The sequence below is a fragment of the Brachyhypopomus gauderio genome, unplaced genomic scaffold (assembly GCF_052324685.1).
Source record: "Brachyhypopomus gauderio isolate BG-103 unplaced genomic scaffold, BGAUD_0.2 sc47, whole genome shotgun sequence".
NCBI classification, from domain to species: domain Eukaryota; kingdom Metazoa; phylum Chordata; class Actinopteri; order Gymnotiformes; family Hypopomidae; genus Brachyhypopomus; species Brachyhypopomus gauderio.
In genome coordinates this window covers 316,058-334,986 of record NW_027506873.1, presented here as the reverse complement: position 1 = coordinate 334,986, position 18,929 = coordinate 316,058, and the positions used below count along the sequence as shown (strand labels likewise).

The following is an 18,929-nucleotide window of genomic DNA, read 5'->3' as shown; positions in this document are numbered from 1 at the left end:
TATTCCTCCTAATATGGATCTTTACTGTTTGGTCTCACATGTGTATTCCTCTTAATATGGATCTTTACTGTTTGGCCTCACATGTGTATTGCTCCTAATATGGCTCTGTACTGTTTGGTCTCACATGTGTATTCCTCCTAATATGGATCTGTCCTGTTTGGTCTCACATGTGTATTCCTCCTAATATGGATCTGTCCTGTTTGGTCTCACATGTGTATTCCTCCTAATATGGATCTTTACTGTTTGGTCTCACATGTGTATTCCTCCTAATATGGATCTTTACTGTTTGGTCTCACATGTGTATTCCTCCTAATATGGATCTTTACTGTTTGGTCTCACATGTGTATTCCTCCTAATATGGATCTTTACTGTTTGGTCTCACATGTGTATTCCTCCTAATATGGATCTGTCCTGTTTGGTCTCACATGTGTATTCCTCCTAATATGGATCTGTCCTGTTTGGTCTCACATGTGTATTCCTCCTAATATGGATCTGTCCTGTTTGGTCTCACATGTGTATTCCTCCTAATATGGATCTGTCCTGTTTGGTCTCACATGTGTATTCCTCCTAATATGGATCTTTACTGTTTGGTCTCACATGTGTATTCCTCCTAATATGGATCTGTACTGTTTGGTCTCACATGTGTATTCCTCCTAATATGGATCTTTACTGTTTGGTCTCACATGTGTATTCCTCCTAATGTGGATCTTTACTGTTTGGTCTCACATGTGTATTCCTCCTAATATGGATCTGTACTGTTTGGTATCACATGTGTATTCCTCCTAATATGGCTCTGTACTGTTTGGTCTCACATGTGTATTCCTCCTAATATGGATCTGTCCTGTTTGGTCTCACATGTGTATTCCTCCTAATATGGATCTGTCCTGTTTGGTCTCACATGTGTATTCCTCCTAATATGGATCTGTCCTGTTTGGTCTCACATGTGTATTCCTCCTAATATGGATCTGTACTGTTTGGTCTCACATGTGTATTCCTCCTAATATGGATCTTTACTGTTTGGTCTCACATGTGTATTCCTCCTAATATGGATCTGTACTGTTTGGTCTCACATGTGTATTCCTCCTAATATGGATCTTTACTGTTTGGTCTCACATGTGTATTCCTCCTAATATGGATCTTTACTGTTTGGTCTCACATGTGTATTCCTCCTAATATGGATCTGTCCTGTTTGGTCTCACATGTGTATTCCTCCTAATATGGATCTGTCCTGTTTGGTCTCACATGTGTATTCCTCCTAATATGGATCTGTCCTGTTTGGTCTCACATGTGTATTCCTCCTAATATGGATCTTTACTGTTTGGTCTCACATGTGTATTCCTCCTAATATGGATCTGTCCTGTTTGGTCTCACATGTGTATTCCTCCTAATATGGATCTTTACTGTTTGGTCTCACATGTGTATTCCTCCTAATATGGATCTGTCCTGTTTGGTCTCACATGTGTATTCCTCCTAATATGGATCTTTACTGTTTGGTCTCACATGTGTATTCCTCCTAATATGGATCTTTACTGTTTGGTCTCACATGTGTATTCCTCCTAATATGGATCTGTCCTATTTGGTCTCACATGTGTATTCCTCCTAATATGGATCTGTCCTGTTTGGTCTCACATGTGTATTCCTCCTAATATGGATCTGTCCTGTTTGGTCTCACATGTGTATTCCTCCTAATATGGATCTGTCCTGTTTGGTCTCACATGTGTATTCCTCCTAATATGGATCTTTACTGTTTGGTCTCACATGTGTATTCCTCCTAATATGGATCTGTCCTGTTTGGTCTCACATGTGTATTCCTCCTAATATGGATCTTTACTGTTTGGTCTCACATGTGTATTCCTCCTAATATGGATCTTTACTGTTTGGTCTCACATGTGTATTCCTCCTAATATGGATCTTTACGGTTTGGTCTCACATGTGTATTCCTCCTAATATGGATCTTTACTGTTTGGTCTCACATGTGAATTCCTCCTAATATGGATCTTTACTGTTTGGTCTCACATGTGTATTCCTCCTAATATGGATCTTTATTGTTTCTAGCAGAACACAGAAAGAGCTGATGGTCAACAGAGGGATGGCAGACATATAGTACTTTCTGTCTCTACATGTTCTCCTGATGCCGGTTACACACAAACAAGGACATGATTAAAAATGAATCACTGAACATCAACCTCAATCACAGTTCTTCTGCTAGTCAGATGGACATGTACTAAATCATAATGTTCTTTTGTGATCTTAAATTACATTAGCAAATTTCCCTGACAAGATCTAACAGTGAAAGAAGCTGTTTCAGTGGAAAAAATGCATAAAAAAATGAATGTAAAAAAAAAAAAAAAGATTCAATTAAGGCAATAAAGGCCCAAAAAGATCAAAAGAAATTGTATTGGCAAAATTATTTAGATCATAGCACTAAATCACATGCTGAGATTAGCTTGTGTGTGTGTGTGTGTGTGTGTGTGTGTGTGTGTGTGTGTGTGTGTGTGTGTGTGTGTGTGTGTGTGTGGTGTTTCATGTAAGCTATACTTTTCAGTCAGTTCCAGTATTTGACCAGCAGATGGAGCCCAAAACTATCATACTGATATTACAGTAATGAAATAATATAATTTTAGTGAATTATAAGGTTATTTAATAAAATCCAAGTTAAGGTAACAGAGGTATCGGATAATGATAACAAACTATAACGAACATGCTAACACGATAATCAAACAATTTTTATCAAAGTTTATCTCACTCCAAATCATAAAATCCATTGAACTCTTCATCCTCAGTGTCACTTATAAACAACTCCGCCAACTCCGGAGGTGGACGAAGCGCCGCTTCCTCCTCTTCGTTGCTTTTGTCAGACTCGTCGTCAGTTGTATTTTTAATTATTCCAGCCTTTCTGAATCCCAGCAGAATGCTTTCGGTTTTCACGGAAGCCCATGCTTTGCTGATCCATTCAATGACTTCAGAGAACATTGCGTGGCACATTCTCCCGGTTGCCGTGAAGCTGTGCTCTCCATCCATCATCCACTGCTCCCACAGGTGACGCAATACTGCCTTAAAGCTGCGGTTCACGGAGATGTCGAGTGGCTGGAGTATTTTAGTTAAGCCTCCAGGGATGATGGCGGGTATGGTGTTGAAAACTTTTAAGTTATCTTTGAACTATGGCGTGATGTGCGCTCGCATGCTGTCCATCACAAGCAGGGCTTTGCGTGTTCTAAAGAAGCTGTCCGGACGCTTAGTGTAGCACTTCGTAAGCCATAAGTTCATCATTTCTTGATCCATCCACCCTTTCTCATTCACGGCGACGGCAACTGAGGGGGATTGGATTTTTGGCATGGTTTTTCGTTTGAAAATGACCATTGGTGGCAGTTTTGATCCATCTCCACAACATGCCAGCACCACTGTGAAGTGTGATTTCTCATGACCAGTTGTTACTATATTTACACTCTTTTGCCCTTTCTCCGCTACACTTCGGCCCATGGGAATATCAAACGTGGGGGACCTCATCCATGTTAATAATATGATTCGGTGTCATGTTATGCTCAGTTACATGATTTTCAACAAATTTACGAAGACGGTCGACCTTGGCTTGGAAGTCTGCTGGCAGTTTTTGGGACATTGTTGTCCTTGCTCTGATAGACAGGCGGTTGCGTTGCATGAAGCGGTAACACCAAGAAGGTCCTCCCGCAAAGTCTTTTATATTCATCTCTTTGGCAACTACATGGGCATGGAGATGCAACTGCACTGTTGACAAGCCTCTCCCGGCTGCACGTTGTTCAAGCACCCATGTGCGAACTCGTTCCTCTAGCTGTGGCCACCTAGCTTTTAGCCCACGATTAGTTTTTTTAGTTTTTCTCATTGCAGTAAGAGAAACCTCCGCTTTTCACCAGTTCTCACAAGTTTCTCGCTCACTCTGAACTTTCTTTCTGCTGCTCGATTACCGTTTTTAAACTTCCAGCTTGTAATCTGCAGAATATGATTTTCTTTTAATCTTTTAGCTGGCATTTTTTTCAGCCCTTCTCAGTTGTAATTTTTTTAATGTTTAAACTTTTTTTTATTTCTTTTTTAATTTTCAGTGGTACAGAAGTAGCAGGTACACTAGAGCGCCCTCTTGCAGCGTGAAACTAATGAACATGTGAAATTACCATGGCCGTTTCTCAATATGCGTACCCCATAATTCCCGGACTATAAGTCGCTCCGGAGTACAAGTCGCGCTCCCGGCCAAACTCTGAAAAAAAGTGCGACTTATAGTCTGGAAAATATGGTATTTAAGTTTAAATTATTTAATATCAACAACTGTTGTAAACGTCCATTTTACTGCCAAGTTGGAATATAACCAGATACAGCAGAAAGAGAGGATTTATTTCTGACATGATCCTCACAATAGAGATTTCTATTTTAAGGCTTTCACACAGTCAATCAATCAATCAATCAAATTTTATTTATATAGCGCTTTTTACAACAGTTGTTGTCACAAAGCAGCTTTACAAGTGCAGAGTCCTAGCCCCCAGTGAGCAAGCCAAGGGCGACAGTGGCAAGGAAAAACTCCCTAGTTTTTTTTGCATGAGGAAGAAACCTTGAGAGGAACCAAGACTCAGGGGGGGAACCCATCCTCCTCTGGCCAACACTGGTCACCATGACAACAACAGCAATTTAGATAGAGTCTGGTTTTAACATATGAAAAACAGGCACGTCAGAATTTGAAAATGAAATCATGTAAATTAATGGCGTCTTTCACATCCAGTGAAAGCAAGGACCTTAAAAAGCTAGGTTTATACTTTCACTAGTGACCATAGCGCGTGACTCCGCACAGCGTTTATACTTGGCGCGTCACATTCTTTGCAGTGTTGTCTGAAACGATATGTGGTAGTATAAAGAAACACCCCTCAAAAACAGGGGAAGGAACATTTACCTGACGAATTTTAATGTTGCTTTGTGTTTCAGGTTTGAAATATGCTGGAATTTAGGCTACCATACTAAAATGCTTGAAATTGTAACTACTTCGTTTCACAACAAATAGTTGTCTGACTGAACAGTTCTCTTATATTACGTTAACAAATACGAGCCTCTTGTAATTCCAGGACGAAACATGAGAGAACGTCAAGACATGAAGATTGGGCGTTTTGAAAATAAACAACCATTAAATAATGTGATAAAAAAGCAAATTATTTCGAATCATTTCGAGTATATGTATAAATATTTAACTTAATTAAGTTTAACATGCTGGGAAATATTGAAATGGACCTTGAAAGTGACGTACAAGTGCTTGAATTCCACCTTTTAAAGGTGTATGAACCCTGTAAACATGACTTTGTTCATTGCGCTGAGGCGCGGCGCACGCAAAGTTACAAAATTCGAGAGGTGCACGATCTCGCAAATCGACAGCGCGAGAGGCCCTCGCGCACGGGCGGAGCCACCGCGATTGTCATTTTCGCAGCTGATTTTAGTTTAGCCTTTTTTTTTTGTAAAAAAAATTGTTAAGTCTGATGTACTTTCTGTCATTCTCACCGCTGTGTGCTGAGCTGAACCGGAGCGAAGTTGCGCATGCGCGGGTGAGTTTCTCAGCTGGCTTGCCTTTTACCGGTAATAAGCAAACGCACACGGTATGATAACTGTGCATTGTAATACCGTGGTATATTGTGAAACCAGATACCGCTGCAACCCTAATTGCAGCGCAAGTTTTTATTATTTCTTAGGTTTTTGGGTACTGTAGCGCCCCCAAGAGGCCAATTTGAACCAAACTTTACGTACCTCACAAGGGCCTCAGTCTATAAAATCTTTCAAGTATGAAGGTAAAAATCAACTTTTCCTTGCTTTACCAACTTCCGAGTAGGGAGTTGATCTCTTACATGGTTTATGAGTTATAGCCATATAGGTCATATGGCATGGCCACAATCATATAATGGGGAAAATGGACCAAGGTGAAAATTAAAAATCTACATTTGTTTTTGATAATTATTGACCTTCAGAGCCTACAGATTATGGCCATACCAATTTAGCCATAATTTTTTGTACTGTAGCCCCCGAAAGGTCAATTTGCACTAAACTTGGCACACAGCACAAGAACCTTAATTTATAATAGCCTTTCAAATTAGGATTTGATCACTTCTATGATTCAGTAGTTATGGCAATGTAGGATGAAGTCGACAATGCACATAGAGGTAGTCGGTTCAAATCCCACACTGAGAACTTTTCCAGCATATGATATCTTTCAGTCAAATAGCAGAAACCCTGTCCGAATTTTTTTTATTTGGACCAAAGACAGCTAATTTATGCCAAATCACATTATGTGGACAGCTGTCAAACTTGCCTTTGAAATATGAATTCTAGAGACAACTGGACATTGACATTATGTACATTTTCATGCCTGCTGATCAAAAGTAAATCGTTACATCAAAAGAGCTGGAGTTGATCCTGTAATCGGGTTATATCCATTAGCTCAATGTGCTCAATGTGTTGTCACAAAGCAGCTTTACAATTGTATGGGTCCAGGGGGCTATTCCACGAAGCGAGCTCACGAAAGCGGGGCTTATTAGAGTGAGCCTCGCTTGAGTTAGCCAAACAATTAACTTCCATCTAGTTCTGTTCCACTAACGAAATCCAGACTCAACCTGTTCCCGCTAATTCAAGCCCGGCTTTTGTAATCGGCGATCATGCGCGTGCACACAGTATTTACACAGCCTCACTAATCGATATTCGAAAAGGCAAGAAAATGTCGAAAGAGCTGAAGGAACGAGCAGCTTTTTTTCTCTTCTGCTGAACATGAGCTACTTATACGTCTGTATGAGGAATATAAATACATTATTACGAAGAAAGGCAACACGTCCTGTATTTATAAAGCCAGATAAGCTGTCTGTCAGAATATTGCAGACAGATTAAATGCGTGAGCATATAATTTAATCCATTCATTGGCATTTTAAAAGTGTTAATTAATAATGTTAATTAATAATTTCCTGATTTAGAAGTAACATGAACGGGGTGAAGAGAATGTGGCAGCAGGTCAAGGTGAAATATAAAAATATACTCCAGAATGGTAAGTACAGTTGATTAGTTCAATGTGCAGGAAAAGGTAAAACACCATATTAAATAACCAAAAAGAAAACTGCTACTGCTGCTACTGGTGGTGGGCCTCATATATCAGCCCTCACTCCTGCAGAAGACCGCCCCATCATTGTGGAATTTGATGAATATATTAAGGAAGCACTTAAGCGCAAGGCAAACCTTTCGAATCTCGCGGCAGACCGTTGCCTTACTAAGATGTTCTGAATCCCCAACGCTGTACAGAAATGCGCCACTGGCAAAGAAGCGCAAAGAGATACAGACCGTTTGGGTTTTGGTAAGAGCTTTACTACGTCTAGTGGTCTTCTCAATATATGGCCCCAATAATTTACAAAGATATATAATACTGTGTCTTCTGAACAAATAAGTAGTCATCTGGAAAGCCAGGTGGATCTGTCCTGTCCTGGAATGACCTTGGAGCTGGTAGCATGAATGCTCTGCACACTATACACGCTCCCTCATCTACTGGATTCTCTACAAATGGGCATGCCATGGTCAATCAGCCTTCAGCCTTCACTGTTAGCTGCTCTTTTTATAGCTTACATTTTGGATTATTTGTATCACCTGTATGAAAATCTTGGTAAGGTAGTTGTCTGTGTCCATTTCCTTTTTTCACCATTAAGTTAACCACACATTTACATTATTTATACTGAACATATGCTTGTAATTTGAACACAAATTTGTTTGTTTGTTTGTTTGTTTTTTATTGGGGCATGAGTATTGTAATCCTCCATAGACACATAGAAACACCTCTGTCAAGTGACCAATGACCTTTAGCATCTCTCTGTAAGTCATTCCTGTTGACCATTTCCTATGTCTGCAGCTCATGGTGCACATTCTTAAAATGACTGGAAGGCTGGGTGAGTGTGACTGGAAGGCTGGGTGAGTGTGACTGGAAGGCTGGGTGAGTGTGACTGGAAGGCTGGGTGAGTGTAACTGGAAGGCTGGGTGAGTGTGACTGGAAGGCTGGGTGAGTGTGATTGGAAGGCTGGGTGAGTGTGATTGGAAGGCTGGGTGAGTGTGATTGGAAGGCTGGGTGAGTGTGACTGGAAGGCTGGGTGAGTGTGATTGGAAGGCTGGGTGAGTGTGACTGGAAGGCTGGGTGAGTGTGACTGGAAGGCTGGGTGAGTGTGACTGGAAGGCTGGGTGAGTGTGACTGGAAGGCTGGGTGAGTGTGACTGGAAGGCTGGGTCAAGTGGCAGGTATGCTGCACTTGTTCTGTGGGGTTATTTAAAACCAGAAACAATTGCTGTCTAGTGTATTTGGTCATGTTTATTTATGTTTAACCTGAGAAAAAAATTGTGTGTGTGTGTGTGTGTGTGTGTGTGTGTGTGTGTGTGTGATTCATACATGCATGTAGGACACAGCAGGACAGGAACGCTACAGGACCATCACGACTGCCTACTACCGCGGGGCCATGGGCTTCATCCTCATGTATGACATCACCAATGAGGAATCATTCAGTGCGGTACAGGACTGGTGAGTGGGCATCCTCGCTGTATGTGTGTCCGTGTCGGAAATGATGGCGTGAATCTCCCCACTAACATCTGTACTCCGTGTGTGTCTGTGTGTGTGTGTGTGTGTGTGTGTATTGTAGGAAGTGTGAATGAGTCACTGACCAAATGACAAGGGTGACAGAACACTGAGAAAGACCAAAAACGTATTTGCTGGTGCAAGCAGAGAACTTTTTTTTTTACTGATACTGCAAGGGTGTTACTGTTTTTATCTTTGTGGGAAAAGGACCATGCAGCTATGCAGCTGTGAGCGTTACAGCAGTTACCGCTAGCAACATGGAAGAACATGAAGAGGGACATGTTGCGGTGACCACGGCAACACAGCTGGACTCCCATCACATCCACACCACAGCTGTCTGCTCAGGGCCAGCATGGCGGTTACTATGGTGCTGATTACTGGAGCGAACAGACTTTTTTAAGCAAGACCCCAGGAAGCAGAGCGAAAAAATACTGTGTGTGTGTGTGTGTGTGTGTGTGTGTGTGTGTGTGTGTGTGTGTGTGTGTGTGCGTGTGTGTGTGCGTGTGCGTGTGCGTGTGCGTGTGCGTGTGCGTGTGCGTGTGCGTGTGCGTGTGCGTGTGCGTGTGCGTGCTTGCGTACGTGTGTGTGTGTAGCTGAGTTAATAATGTTCTGCATACAGTGTTTTAAAATTTGCAGATGCCCCAGTGTGTGGGCGGTATTAGCATTCTTTAGGTGGTGATATATAATGTAGGCCATAGTGTGGGTGAGATTTCACTCAAACACATACACTCCTAGTTTTTATACTGTATTATTTCTTAACATGCTATATTCATGGGTGGTTACATACCTTGTGCTATGTCCTTTTAATTGTTTATATTCTTATGTACAGCACTTTGGCACGGCCTTGACTGTTTATAAAGTGCTATATAAATAAAGCTGAGTTGAGTTGAGTTGAGACTCTTGTTTTTGTATTGAGGTCGACCCAGATAAAGACGTACTCCTGGGACAATGCACAAGTCATCCTGGCCGGGAATAAGTGTGACATGGAAGAGGAGAGGGTGGTGTCTGTGGGGAGTGGCAGACTACTTGCTGAACAGCTAGGTATGTCCATGTACACCAGCAGAGCCTGCCTTATTTCTCCAAAGTACCAATCAGCCCTCTGAGGAGTCTGTTTTAGGTAATGATAGCCAATCAGCTACCAGTCTTTGACCTGAAGTGTTTTCTGCTCCAGAAGCCATGGAATGTAATGGATTTTAACTACTATAGAGTGGTAACACGCACTTTTATGAGCTGGTATATAAACGTATAAGATTTTTTTCCATGTTTGGGGAGTAAAAATGCCTTCGGTTACTGTATCGTACATCCACATAACTCGCAGCACATGGAAAATGCTCACAGGCTTTAATTAAACACGTCTAATTAGATGGTGGCGAGTGCTCCCAAACAGGTCCTTACATAGGCCATTAGTGTAGGAGAACATGAAAAATTATTTTCTACAAATGAATAGAGAGGAAGAAAAAGATGTTTTTTATCAGTCATGTGCATGTGACCAACATCTGTGAAATGAAAACCTTGATTTTTTTGTCTTCTTTTGTCTCTTACTCCTATGTCCCTAAGGCTTTGAGTTTTTTGAGACCAGTGCTAAGGACAACATCAACGTGAAGCAGACCTTTGAGCGCCTGGTGGACATCATCTGCGACAAAATGTCAGAGACTTTAGAGACTGACCCTGCCGTAACCACGGGAACCCAAGGCAGTGCCAGACTGACAGATAATCCTCCCCCACTGCAGCAGCCCAGCTGTGCGTGCTAATGCCCCAGTCCCAAACTCCTTAGGTCACGGCATTTAACCTTTAACCTTGCAGATAACAGGCCAACTCAAGCCAAATCTTGCTGGTCATGAGTCGCATGACCCTCTAAAACGACCCCCAAAGCCCAAAAATTGTCCTGAGAGTACCTGTTGTGGGCAGGGTGTGATCCTGCATGGTCTTCTTTGTTTGAATTCCCCTGCTTTTGTGTTGGAGATAGGTTGTGCAGACATGCTGTAGTTTTGTGCTGATGCACTCTGTGTGTACTGACGTTAAAGCAACACACGTTGTTTCAGGTCTGTGTGTACTGATGTTAGAAAAACATATGGTGTTTCAGCATCATTTCTTAAGATCATTTCTTGCTTCGTTTTGTTCCAGAACCTGTGTAGTGCTTTTACCAGGGTGGCCAACTCTCACGCAATGTGCGTGAGACACACGCATTTGACTGTCTTCACACGCCAATCATCCGATTTCTCATGCTGAAAAAAATCTAGTTTATTTATCTCTGATCTACATATATGATTCAATGAGTTACTAGTTCGCTCTGGCGCCAACCACTGGGGATCGATCGCTTTAGGCGCAACATAGAGGAAACATATAAACATATAATAATTAATGTGTCCATTTGACGACCCCCCCCCCCAATCAAATCTCACTCCAAGTGATTTTGAAAAGTTGGCAACCCTGCTTTTACAGTGTTGGGTATCACACTATATTAGTAACATGTTATGTAGTAATGTTACTATCATGCGTAACGAAGTACTATAACACATTACTTTTTACTGTTCAGGTATGTTGCAGTTACTGTGTCAAATAATGTGTTCTTTTCAGAAAGTCTTCTTGATAGTTCTGTAAGTTTCTATGAGTTCATGAGTAAAAGGGGAGTATGTGTGTGCTGTATGTGTTTACACTCTATACCTCACTACTGCGCTGAGACTGGGCATCTACAAAGAACAACATAGTTACCAAGTTTAGAAATGAACAGGGCAAACTCCGAGACTTTGACAAGGTGGGCTTGTTACATAGCATTTTAATCCCAGTAATGTTGTTATGGTTCTCTTCTCTGTTCCGGGTGATGACTAGGAGTCATGCCTATACTAGGAGGGTGTCTGGTGATGTTACACAGTAGAGTAACATTGCAGTGTACATTATTACCCTTACTCAGAAATACATTATAAAGGCTCCACCTCTGTAGACGTGTTGTGCTTCATGTCATGGCTGCACGTTCTCCTCTCTCGTTAGTTTCTAACACGTCTAGTCCTGTTAACACAGCTGATTCCCTCAACCCCCAAAGGCATGTAGAGTTTCGCCTTGGAGCCCAGCGGCTGTAAAACATGATTTTCTACATTCTGAAACGTAAGCCCACTGCTTAGAAGACTAATGTCATTGTCTTTCTAGACCAGATTTCATTTTGATGTCCGAAGTTTGAATGACTGGTTAAAATGGTTAATCTGGTTCTAGATACTTTTCTGTTAGTGTCACCACGCCAACCATTTAATAATGTGTGCAGAATTCACTCATACCTCCAGTCATGTTGAATTACGATACATATATAATTATATATAACTGTGTATTCCTCAGTGTTATGGAGTCTGAAATGCTCATCATGGAATTAGGTGCACAGGGAAATACACATTATATTAACAAATGTTTCTATTATAGTTTTTTTTAGAGAAATTCTCAGTGACATTTTATGTGATTTATTTATTTGTCTATTTATTTATTTTTAAAAAGGACACTCTCCTCAGAGGATCCCTAAGCGTCATGTGGTCTTTTATGTTGAAATGCGGTGGTCTCGTGTGGGCTTTTATGTTGAAATGCTGTATATTAGTGGCCATGCACTTCCCTTTGTGTTCTCGTTCATCACCGTGGCATAAAACAACTACGTTGTGCAGGAGGCGAGGCCTGTAGGCGCAAATCGACAGGTGTCCTCGGTCTTGCCTTCCTAGTATGACAGGCCTTCTGTTTCATACTGAGTGTACAGCACTCACATTCTGTAACGTTGAGGCGTCCCTCTCCCCCTGCTGTCTTAGTAAAAGCGGAACAGAACTGAACTGTGTCTGCAGTGCAGAGATCCCCAGTCTATTAAGACTTCAGGCAAACCCAAAAGATGTTTTTGGTTGCAAAATAACAGTGTGTGTATTCTTTCTCTCGCATATCTCATGTATCCGCCCACAAGGAGACTTATCTGTTCCCGACGGCTCAGTGCTGAGTGGGAAAATTATACTGCAGTTCATCCTTTTACAGAAATAAATTAAGTTAAAATGTAGCCCCATAGTGCTAGATGTGGTTTGTTCACGTATTGTGAGTGTGTTACACGAAAAGAGATCTTAATCAAGTAGTAGGTAGACAACAAAAATAAATGCAGTCATATGTACTATCAGATGGGAGCAGGTCTGTGCAATGTCAGATTGATTTTTCACGTCATTGATGTGTAAACAGCACATAGGAAACATTTAGCATTACATTTGCATGAAATTGTGAGAAATGTATATTTATAGAACTGTATCTATATAGTCATTTTATTTCTGCAGCCTACATTGTGTGGGGTGCAATGGGCCAGTAAGTGCAATATTTTGAAACCCTATCTTATGTATATACTGTAGATGTACATTAAGGATTTATGGTGTGTGTGTGTGTGTGTGTGTGTGTGTGTGTGTGTGTGTGTGTGTGTGTGTGTGTGTGTGTGTGTGTGTGTGTGTGTGTGTGTGTGTGTGTGTGTGAATGAGAGAGGAGAGAGAAATACAAACAAATTCTCTTACTGAAAGAGAAGTTGATGTGTGTTAGTAGTTCACTACTATGTATGTAATTATAGAAGTCATGACCCGTATGATATGAAATGAGCCATGTTGTTTTTGCACATTCAGTTCCAATGTTTAAAAGATCTAGGCCTGTCCATGTGCTGGCTCTGTGTACCAAAAGACAAGGGATAAAGTGATAAAGTGAGTGTCTGTTTTAAAAAGATTAAAACTAGCATCATGCCTGTAATTTATCTTTAAGAGTTTAAAGTGTGTGTGTGTATGTGTGTGTGTGTATGTGTGTATGTGTGTATGTGTGTATGTGTGTGTGTGTGTGTGTGTGTGTGTGTGTGTGTGTGTGTGTGTGTGTGTGTGTGTGTGTGTGTGTGTGTGTGTGTGTGTGAGAAATCCCATGGAGAATTGGAGCCTATATAGTGTTTAGTATTGTTGTGCGTTTGCATATGTAACTTCATGTTGGTTCAGCTATATGACCACTGCACCCAGTTTCCATGGTGACTGGACCAATCACTAGTTCTTGTCATCTCTGGTTATGATGGAACCTCACCTGTGTACCTTACCTGTGTACCTTACCTTACCTTACAATTTGTTCCTCAAAGTGGAAAGTGTGAGGAGATTCTTTTGCTCCACTATCAAAAACAAACTATATTTTAATGTCACCTAATTGCCAATAGCATCATTGTGGTGTGAACTGTATTAAAGAGCAAGGAACATTTTATTTGACTAAGATTCAGAAAGAGTAAAGTGGTTTCTGAACATTTGATGTGTTTTCAATCACCAGTTTTACCCCAAATCTGAGTTATATTTAGTTTTAAATCTGAGTATTATTTTGATGTAATTATGTAGGAATTTCTCATAAACTGGTCATTCTGTTTGTATGATGAATGTATATAAATATGTTATAATTACCACTAAAATTACCAATAAATAGTCCGACTGTATTGATAAAGGTAAAAATACTATTGCTTGGTGGTAAGTGGGGTGGGAGGAGGTGCTGATGGTGATGTATACAGTATGTAGGTGTGAGGTGGTGTTTTTTTGTGACAATACTGAACCCTGAGAGTCAGTTCTTATAGTCACTAGCATGACGGTATTTATGTCGTAGCCGTTCGAAGTCATTTAGATTTCTGGCAAGTTTGATCAGTTATTAGCGTATGGTTATATCTTGCCAAATTGCCTGCATAATTAGGGACTCAAAGAACTTTAAATTATTTAGGTATTTCAATCATACTGGCTCATGCAATTGTGGCAATCTTTCCGTCATGGAAAACCCTCACCCTGGTGCAGGACTTACAGACACTGTTATAATTAGTGTGGCCACCAGATGGCAGAATCAAATGTTTGTGAATTTTATATATATATAAATATATGTAAAATATTCCACACATTTCTGTTTGAAAGCCTGATATATATATATAGTTCTGTAATGGTATATACAGACAAAGTATACTTACAAAATTCCCTCAACCTCAAAGTCAATGATGATCCAATGATCCAGGAGTGTGTGTGTGTGTGTGTGTGTGTGTGTGTGTGTGTGTGTGTGTGTGTGTGTGTGTGTGTGTGTGTGTGTGTGTGTGTGTGTGTGTGTGTGTGTGTGTGTGTGTGTGTGTGTGCCAATCGCCCTGCACTGTAAGCAGAAGCCCCACTTGTGGACGTCGGGCCCCCATACCACCCTCATGGAGTCTGTTTCTGACAGTTTGAGCAGAAACATGGATAAACATGGAGTTAGTGGTCCTGCTGAAGGGTTGTTGCCCTCCTACGACCTCCATGTCTCCTGGTGCCATCCTGGATGAGCTGCACTACCTGAGCAACTTCTGTGGATTGTAGACACCACATCATGCTACCTCTATGGTGAGGGAACTAAGAAAATACAAAAGTGACCAAAACATTACCCAGAAAGGATGAGAACAGAGAAAAGGTCTGTAGTCACCACCTGCAGAACCACTCCTTTATAGGGGGGGTCTTGCTAATTGCCTCTCATTTCTACCTGTTGTTTGTTCCATTTACACAACAGCAAGTGAAATTCACAATCAGTGTTGCTTTCTAACTGAACAGGTTGGCTTCACAATTACATGTCACACAGGGAGAATCAACCCATGCTTTATTTGTATGTTGCATATAAAAATGTTTGATTTCCCTCTTTAAATGATCTTGTTTTAAACAGATTGAAGCAGGTTCTACAGTACTGTCAAAGACTGCAAGAGGTTAAGAGGGAGTGTGCAAATGTGACTGAAAGGCAACCTAATGCATCAAACCTTACAGCACCTGTTTATGTAGACCTGAAATGACACTGAAAATATTATTATTATTATTAATAATAATAATAATAATAATAATAATAGCCATGATTGGCTTTGGTCCAGGGCTGTTCACATCTACAGTATGCGTGTCAGAAAATAGGTTCTCATAACATGCAAACTTCGTTTAGTGCACAAGTACATGTGCTAGGCTGGGTGAAAGAATGTAGCAGGCGTTACCTGACCAAATTCTGGAACAGCGTGAATACACGTCAGTCATGAATCTATGAAGCCAGTGCAAGCCAAACTTTTGCCCCATGTGGACAGTACACATGGATGCAATACGCATATGCATTTGCATCCATGTGTACCGTGGGTGTCGTTTGAACCAAAGCAACAAAATCTGTGGCAGCAGATTTTTTCACTCACGATAGTGTAGTGATAGGACGAATGTTCCTGTGCAGAGGAACAGTGAGAGACAGACAAATAAACAACATTGGTATAAGGCACAGCCCTGGGGCCAAACACCAGTGGCATATTTTCATATTGTTTGGCTTTTGTTTTTTAAGTTGTCTTTTTTATAGAATATCCTTTTTACATTGTTAAACATCTATAATAAACATTCTCTCATCAAGAATTTACCAAATGCAGCAACACCATCACCATTAGGGATGATAGAGTAAGAATCATTTACACCAAACGTTACAATATATACAACATAATAAATACATGTCTGTAAACAGAGACAAACACAAAATCCGTAACAGGTAAGGTCATTTGGTGAAAGAGAAAACATGGCACAAACATAAATAATAAAAATGTGTAACAAAATCAGTACTACTTAAAAATCAGTACTGTACTACTTAAAAGCCAGATTCAAGTTTCTGTGAAACATGTTCCTACAATCTTGAAAATGTTTGTTCTATTTACATTTCTCACCCTATTGGGAGGGGGAAAATGAGCTTGCAAGTAACATGCGGGAACAGTTCATTTTCTACAGTATTGCTTAATATATACAGCAACATAAACATACAAACCAATAAATAAAATTATATATATATGTATAATTTGTGAAAAATGACATGCCACTGGGTGAAGTGGGGAAGATCCGATGAGGGTGTGGGTTTGGCAGGAACCTTTTCCTGAAGCACTAGGAGAAACTGAAGACCTGCGTGAGCTAACAGGTCTCTAAGTGGTCCACGCATGCTGTGCTGAAATCGTTAATTTAAGCTCTTTTACATACAGTAAATGTATCCACAAAGACCCCTTATTCTCCTGGGCATATCTGATGAAATCATTCAGTGGTTTTAGCTAGTGCCTTCATCAGAGCATTTGGAGAGCAAACTAGCATCATTTTTATGGCCACATTGTGTATGTTGTGTGCACTTTCAGATATAACACGAGGTTCAGTGGCGTTCCAGCGGAGAGAACAGGAAGTGGCATGAGGAGCAGACAGAGTGGTCCCAGCCAGGGGCGCAGATGGCACTGGGGACGGGGGGGGGACATGTCCCCTCCAGATTTATATTGACCCCATCCGAAATCTAGCATCTACAAGCATAAACGTATATATTGTACAGCTTGGTCTCCCTCACTTCAGAATTTCCATCTGCGCCCACGGTCCCAGCCTGCACTGTCTGAAACATGCACTGGCCTCAAAACAGGCTATTTACATCCTACTTAAAAATACAGCTTGAATAAGATCTTGTGCCTTCTAAACCAATAAGAAACACTATGTTTCTTTAAACACCAAGTGGCAGAAACGGAATATTGTTTCTCTAAAAATGGCATGACTGAAGACTGAAAGAATTGGCATGATGACGAAACATACAGGGTTAGGATTAGGGGGAAATGAATGACTGCTTTTTGAAGACTGAAGGTGTTGGGGGACCTCCTTAAGAAGCTCACAGGAGGAAAAGAAACAGGAAACAGCAATATGGACACATGTCAGTGACGAGTAACGACAGAAAAGGACATGGCTGTCTGAACAAGAGTGAGGTTAGGGCCCCAACAGTTACCAGCCAGACTGGACAATCACCAACACATACCTGCAATTACTCTTCACTAGAAGGTTTCTTTAATTTATTTGCTGTTGGTGTTCCTGTAAAAAAGTAACATCTATTAAAAAATTTCCATAATATTTATCATAAAAAAGAAAAGGAAAAAAATAAACCAAATGAGGCCATGACAGCGTTGCCCGTTGATTCTTTCGGTCAAGTTTTCAGGAAGACTTAAAATGTAGAAAAAAATTACAAACAAACATCTCTTTGATTGCACCTGTTCCCCAGGTGGACGGCTCTGCCTGGTGCAGGTCTTTACGCTGGAGGTCATGGTGCAGGTCTTTACGCTGGAGGTCACTGATAACTGGCGCTGAGCTTTCATCATTGCCTTGTAGCACATGCCTGACTTCCAGAACTCTGGTGGACACACAGAGTTGTGGAGAGGAGGGGGCGGGCCCAAATGCACAGAGAGCCAGCCCTCCAGCAGCGTCCTGCCATGTACAGAGGACACGCCCACGTTGCACACTCAAATAAATGAAAAAGGGCAAACAAATGAGAGAACAAAAGGGGAGAAAAGACTAAATGTTAACTGTTATTCCTGAGTGCAAAAAAAAATACAATCTACCAGAGTGTCTGTCCCCCCCCCCCCCATCCATCAACCAAGAGGGGAGTGGCAGAGCTTGTGGAGTGCAAGGTGCTCTATGAAGATCCTCTTCATCACGCTCTTCATCGCGCTCTTCATCACGCTCTTCATCACGCGGTTTTGATGTTGGTTCTGTATGTACATTTTGCCACACCACCATCAGTAGGAGATTGGGGGGGGGGGGGGGGGGGGGTCCTGCTATGTTCCAACAGGCTCCTCCTCCATGCTGGACTCCGCACACATACCCTCCTCCTCCACTCCTTCCTCACCTTCCTCTGTCTGCTCCTTAAGCAGGACCTCCATGGATGTGTCCTGTGCACGGAAGATCTGGGAGTTGCTGCAGCTGTCTTCCTCCTCCTCTTCCTCATCCTCTTCCTCCTCCTCTGCCTCTACCTCCACCTGGCTGCCACTGTCTTTCTCTGTGTCCGACTCACCGTCCTCCTCCAGTGTGAGATCAAACTGGAACTTGTCTGTGGCGCAGGGCCGGCCAGCCTCGTTGGTTTGCTCCGGGGCAGGAGACGGGCTCTGTGGGATGGTGCTCTGGTACCACTCTCTGTTGTCCTCCAGAGTGTCCAGGATGTCCTGTGCATCGGGGTGCACCAGGTCTGCCCACGTCTCCCACAGAGGGTGCACTATATAGTCTATAAAGCCCACCTAGAGTGACCACAGTGGATACAGAGCTTACTGACATATTCCCACTGCAAATACAGACACACACACAAACACACACCATGGATATTACTGTACTTTGGATCATTTGTATCATCATTTAACTGGACTTTCGATCATTCTCTAGACAATACCAAGGTAGCACTGCAGCGATTTTGAAATGAAAACAAGCTAATTGTTAAAAGACAGCAGTACAGTGCGGCCACTGCTGAAGCGTGAAGGAGGCATTCATCAGGGGGCATGGTGGGATGTTGGGGGGTGTGTGGCAGGTGGGAGCACATGAGAGGGT

General features: G+C 41.7%; 2 protein-coding genes across 14 annotated transcripts in view; one reads left to right on the top strand and one right to left on the bottom strand.

The window, feature by feature from the left end:
* LOC143487564 (ras-related protein Rab-3C-like) overlaps nucleotides 1-13,852 on the top strand; it is a 31,141-nt gene extending 17,289 nt beyond the window's left edge. For both annotated transcript variants that reach the window (XM_076986578.1, XM_076986577.1), the window contains exons 3-5: nucleotides 8,420-8,538; nucleotides 9,509-9,633; nucleotides 10,150-13,852. In XM_076986578.1, coding sequence (XP_076842693.1) covers nucleotides 8,420-8,538; nucleotides 9,509-9,633; nucleotides 10,150-10,343 — 438 coding nt within the window. In that variant the 3' untranslated portion in view covers nucleotides 10,344-13,852. The remainder of the gene's footprint in view (nucleotides 1-8,419; nucleotides 8,539-9,508; nucleotides 9,634-10,149) is intronic.
* Nucleotides 13,853-15,178: 1,326 nt separating this feature from the next.
* LOC143487555 (3',5'-cyclic-AMP phosphodiesterase 4D-like) overlaps nucleotides 15,179-18,929 on the bottom strand; it is a 198,722-nt gene continuing 194,971 nt past the window's right edge. For all 12 annotated transcript variants that reach the window (XM_076986556.1, XM_076986561.1, XM_076986565.1 and 9 more), the window contains 2 exons: nucleotides 18,241-18,625; nucleotides 15,179-17,853 (listed from right to left, as the gene is read on the bottom strand). In XM_076986556.1, the coding sequence (XP_076842671.1) occupies nucleotides 17,450-17,853; nucleotides 18,241-18,625 (789 nt within the window). In that variant the 3' untranslated portion in view covers nucleotides 15,179-17,449. The remainder of the gene's footprint in view (nucleotides 17,854-18,240; nucleotides 18,626-18,929) is intronic.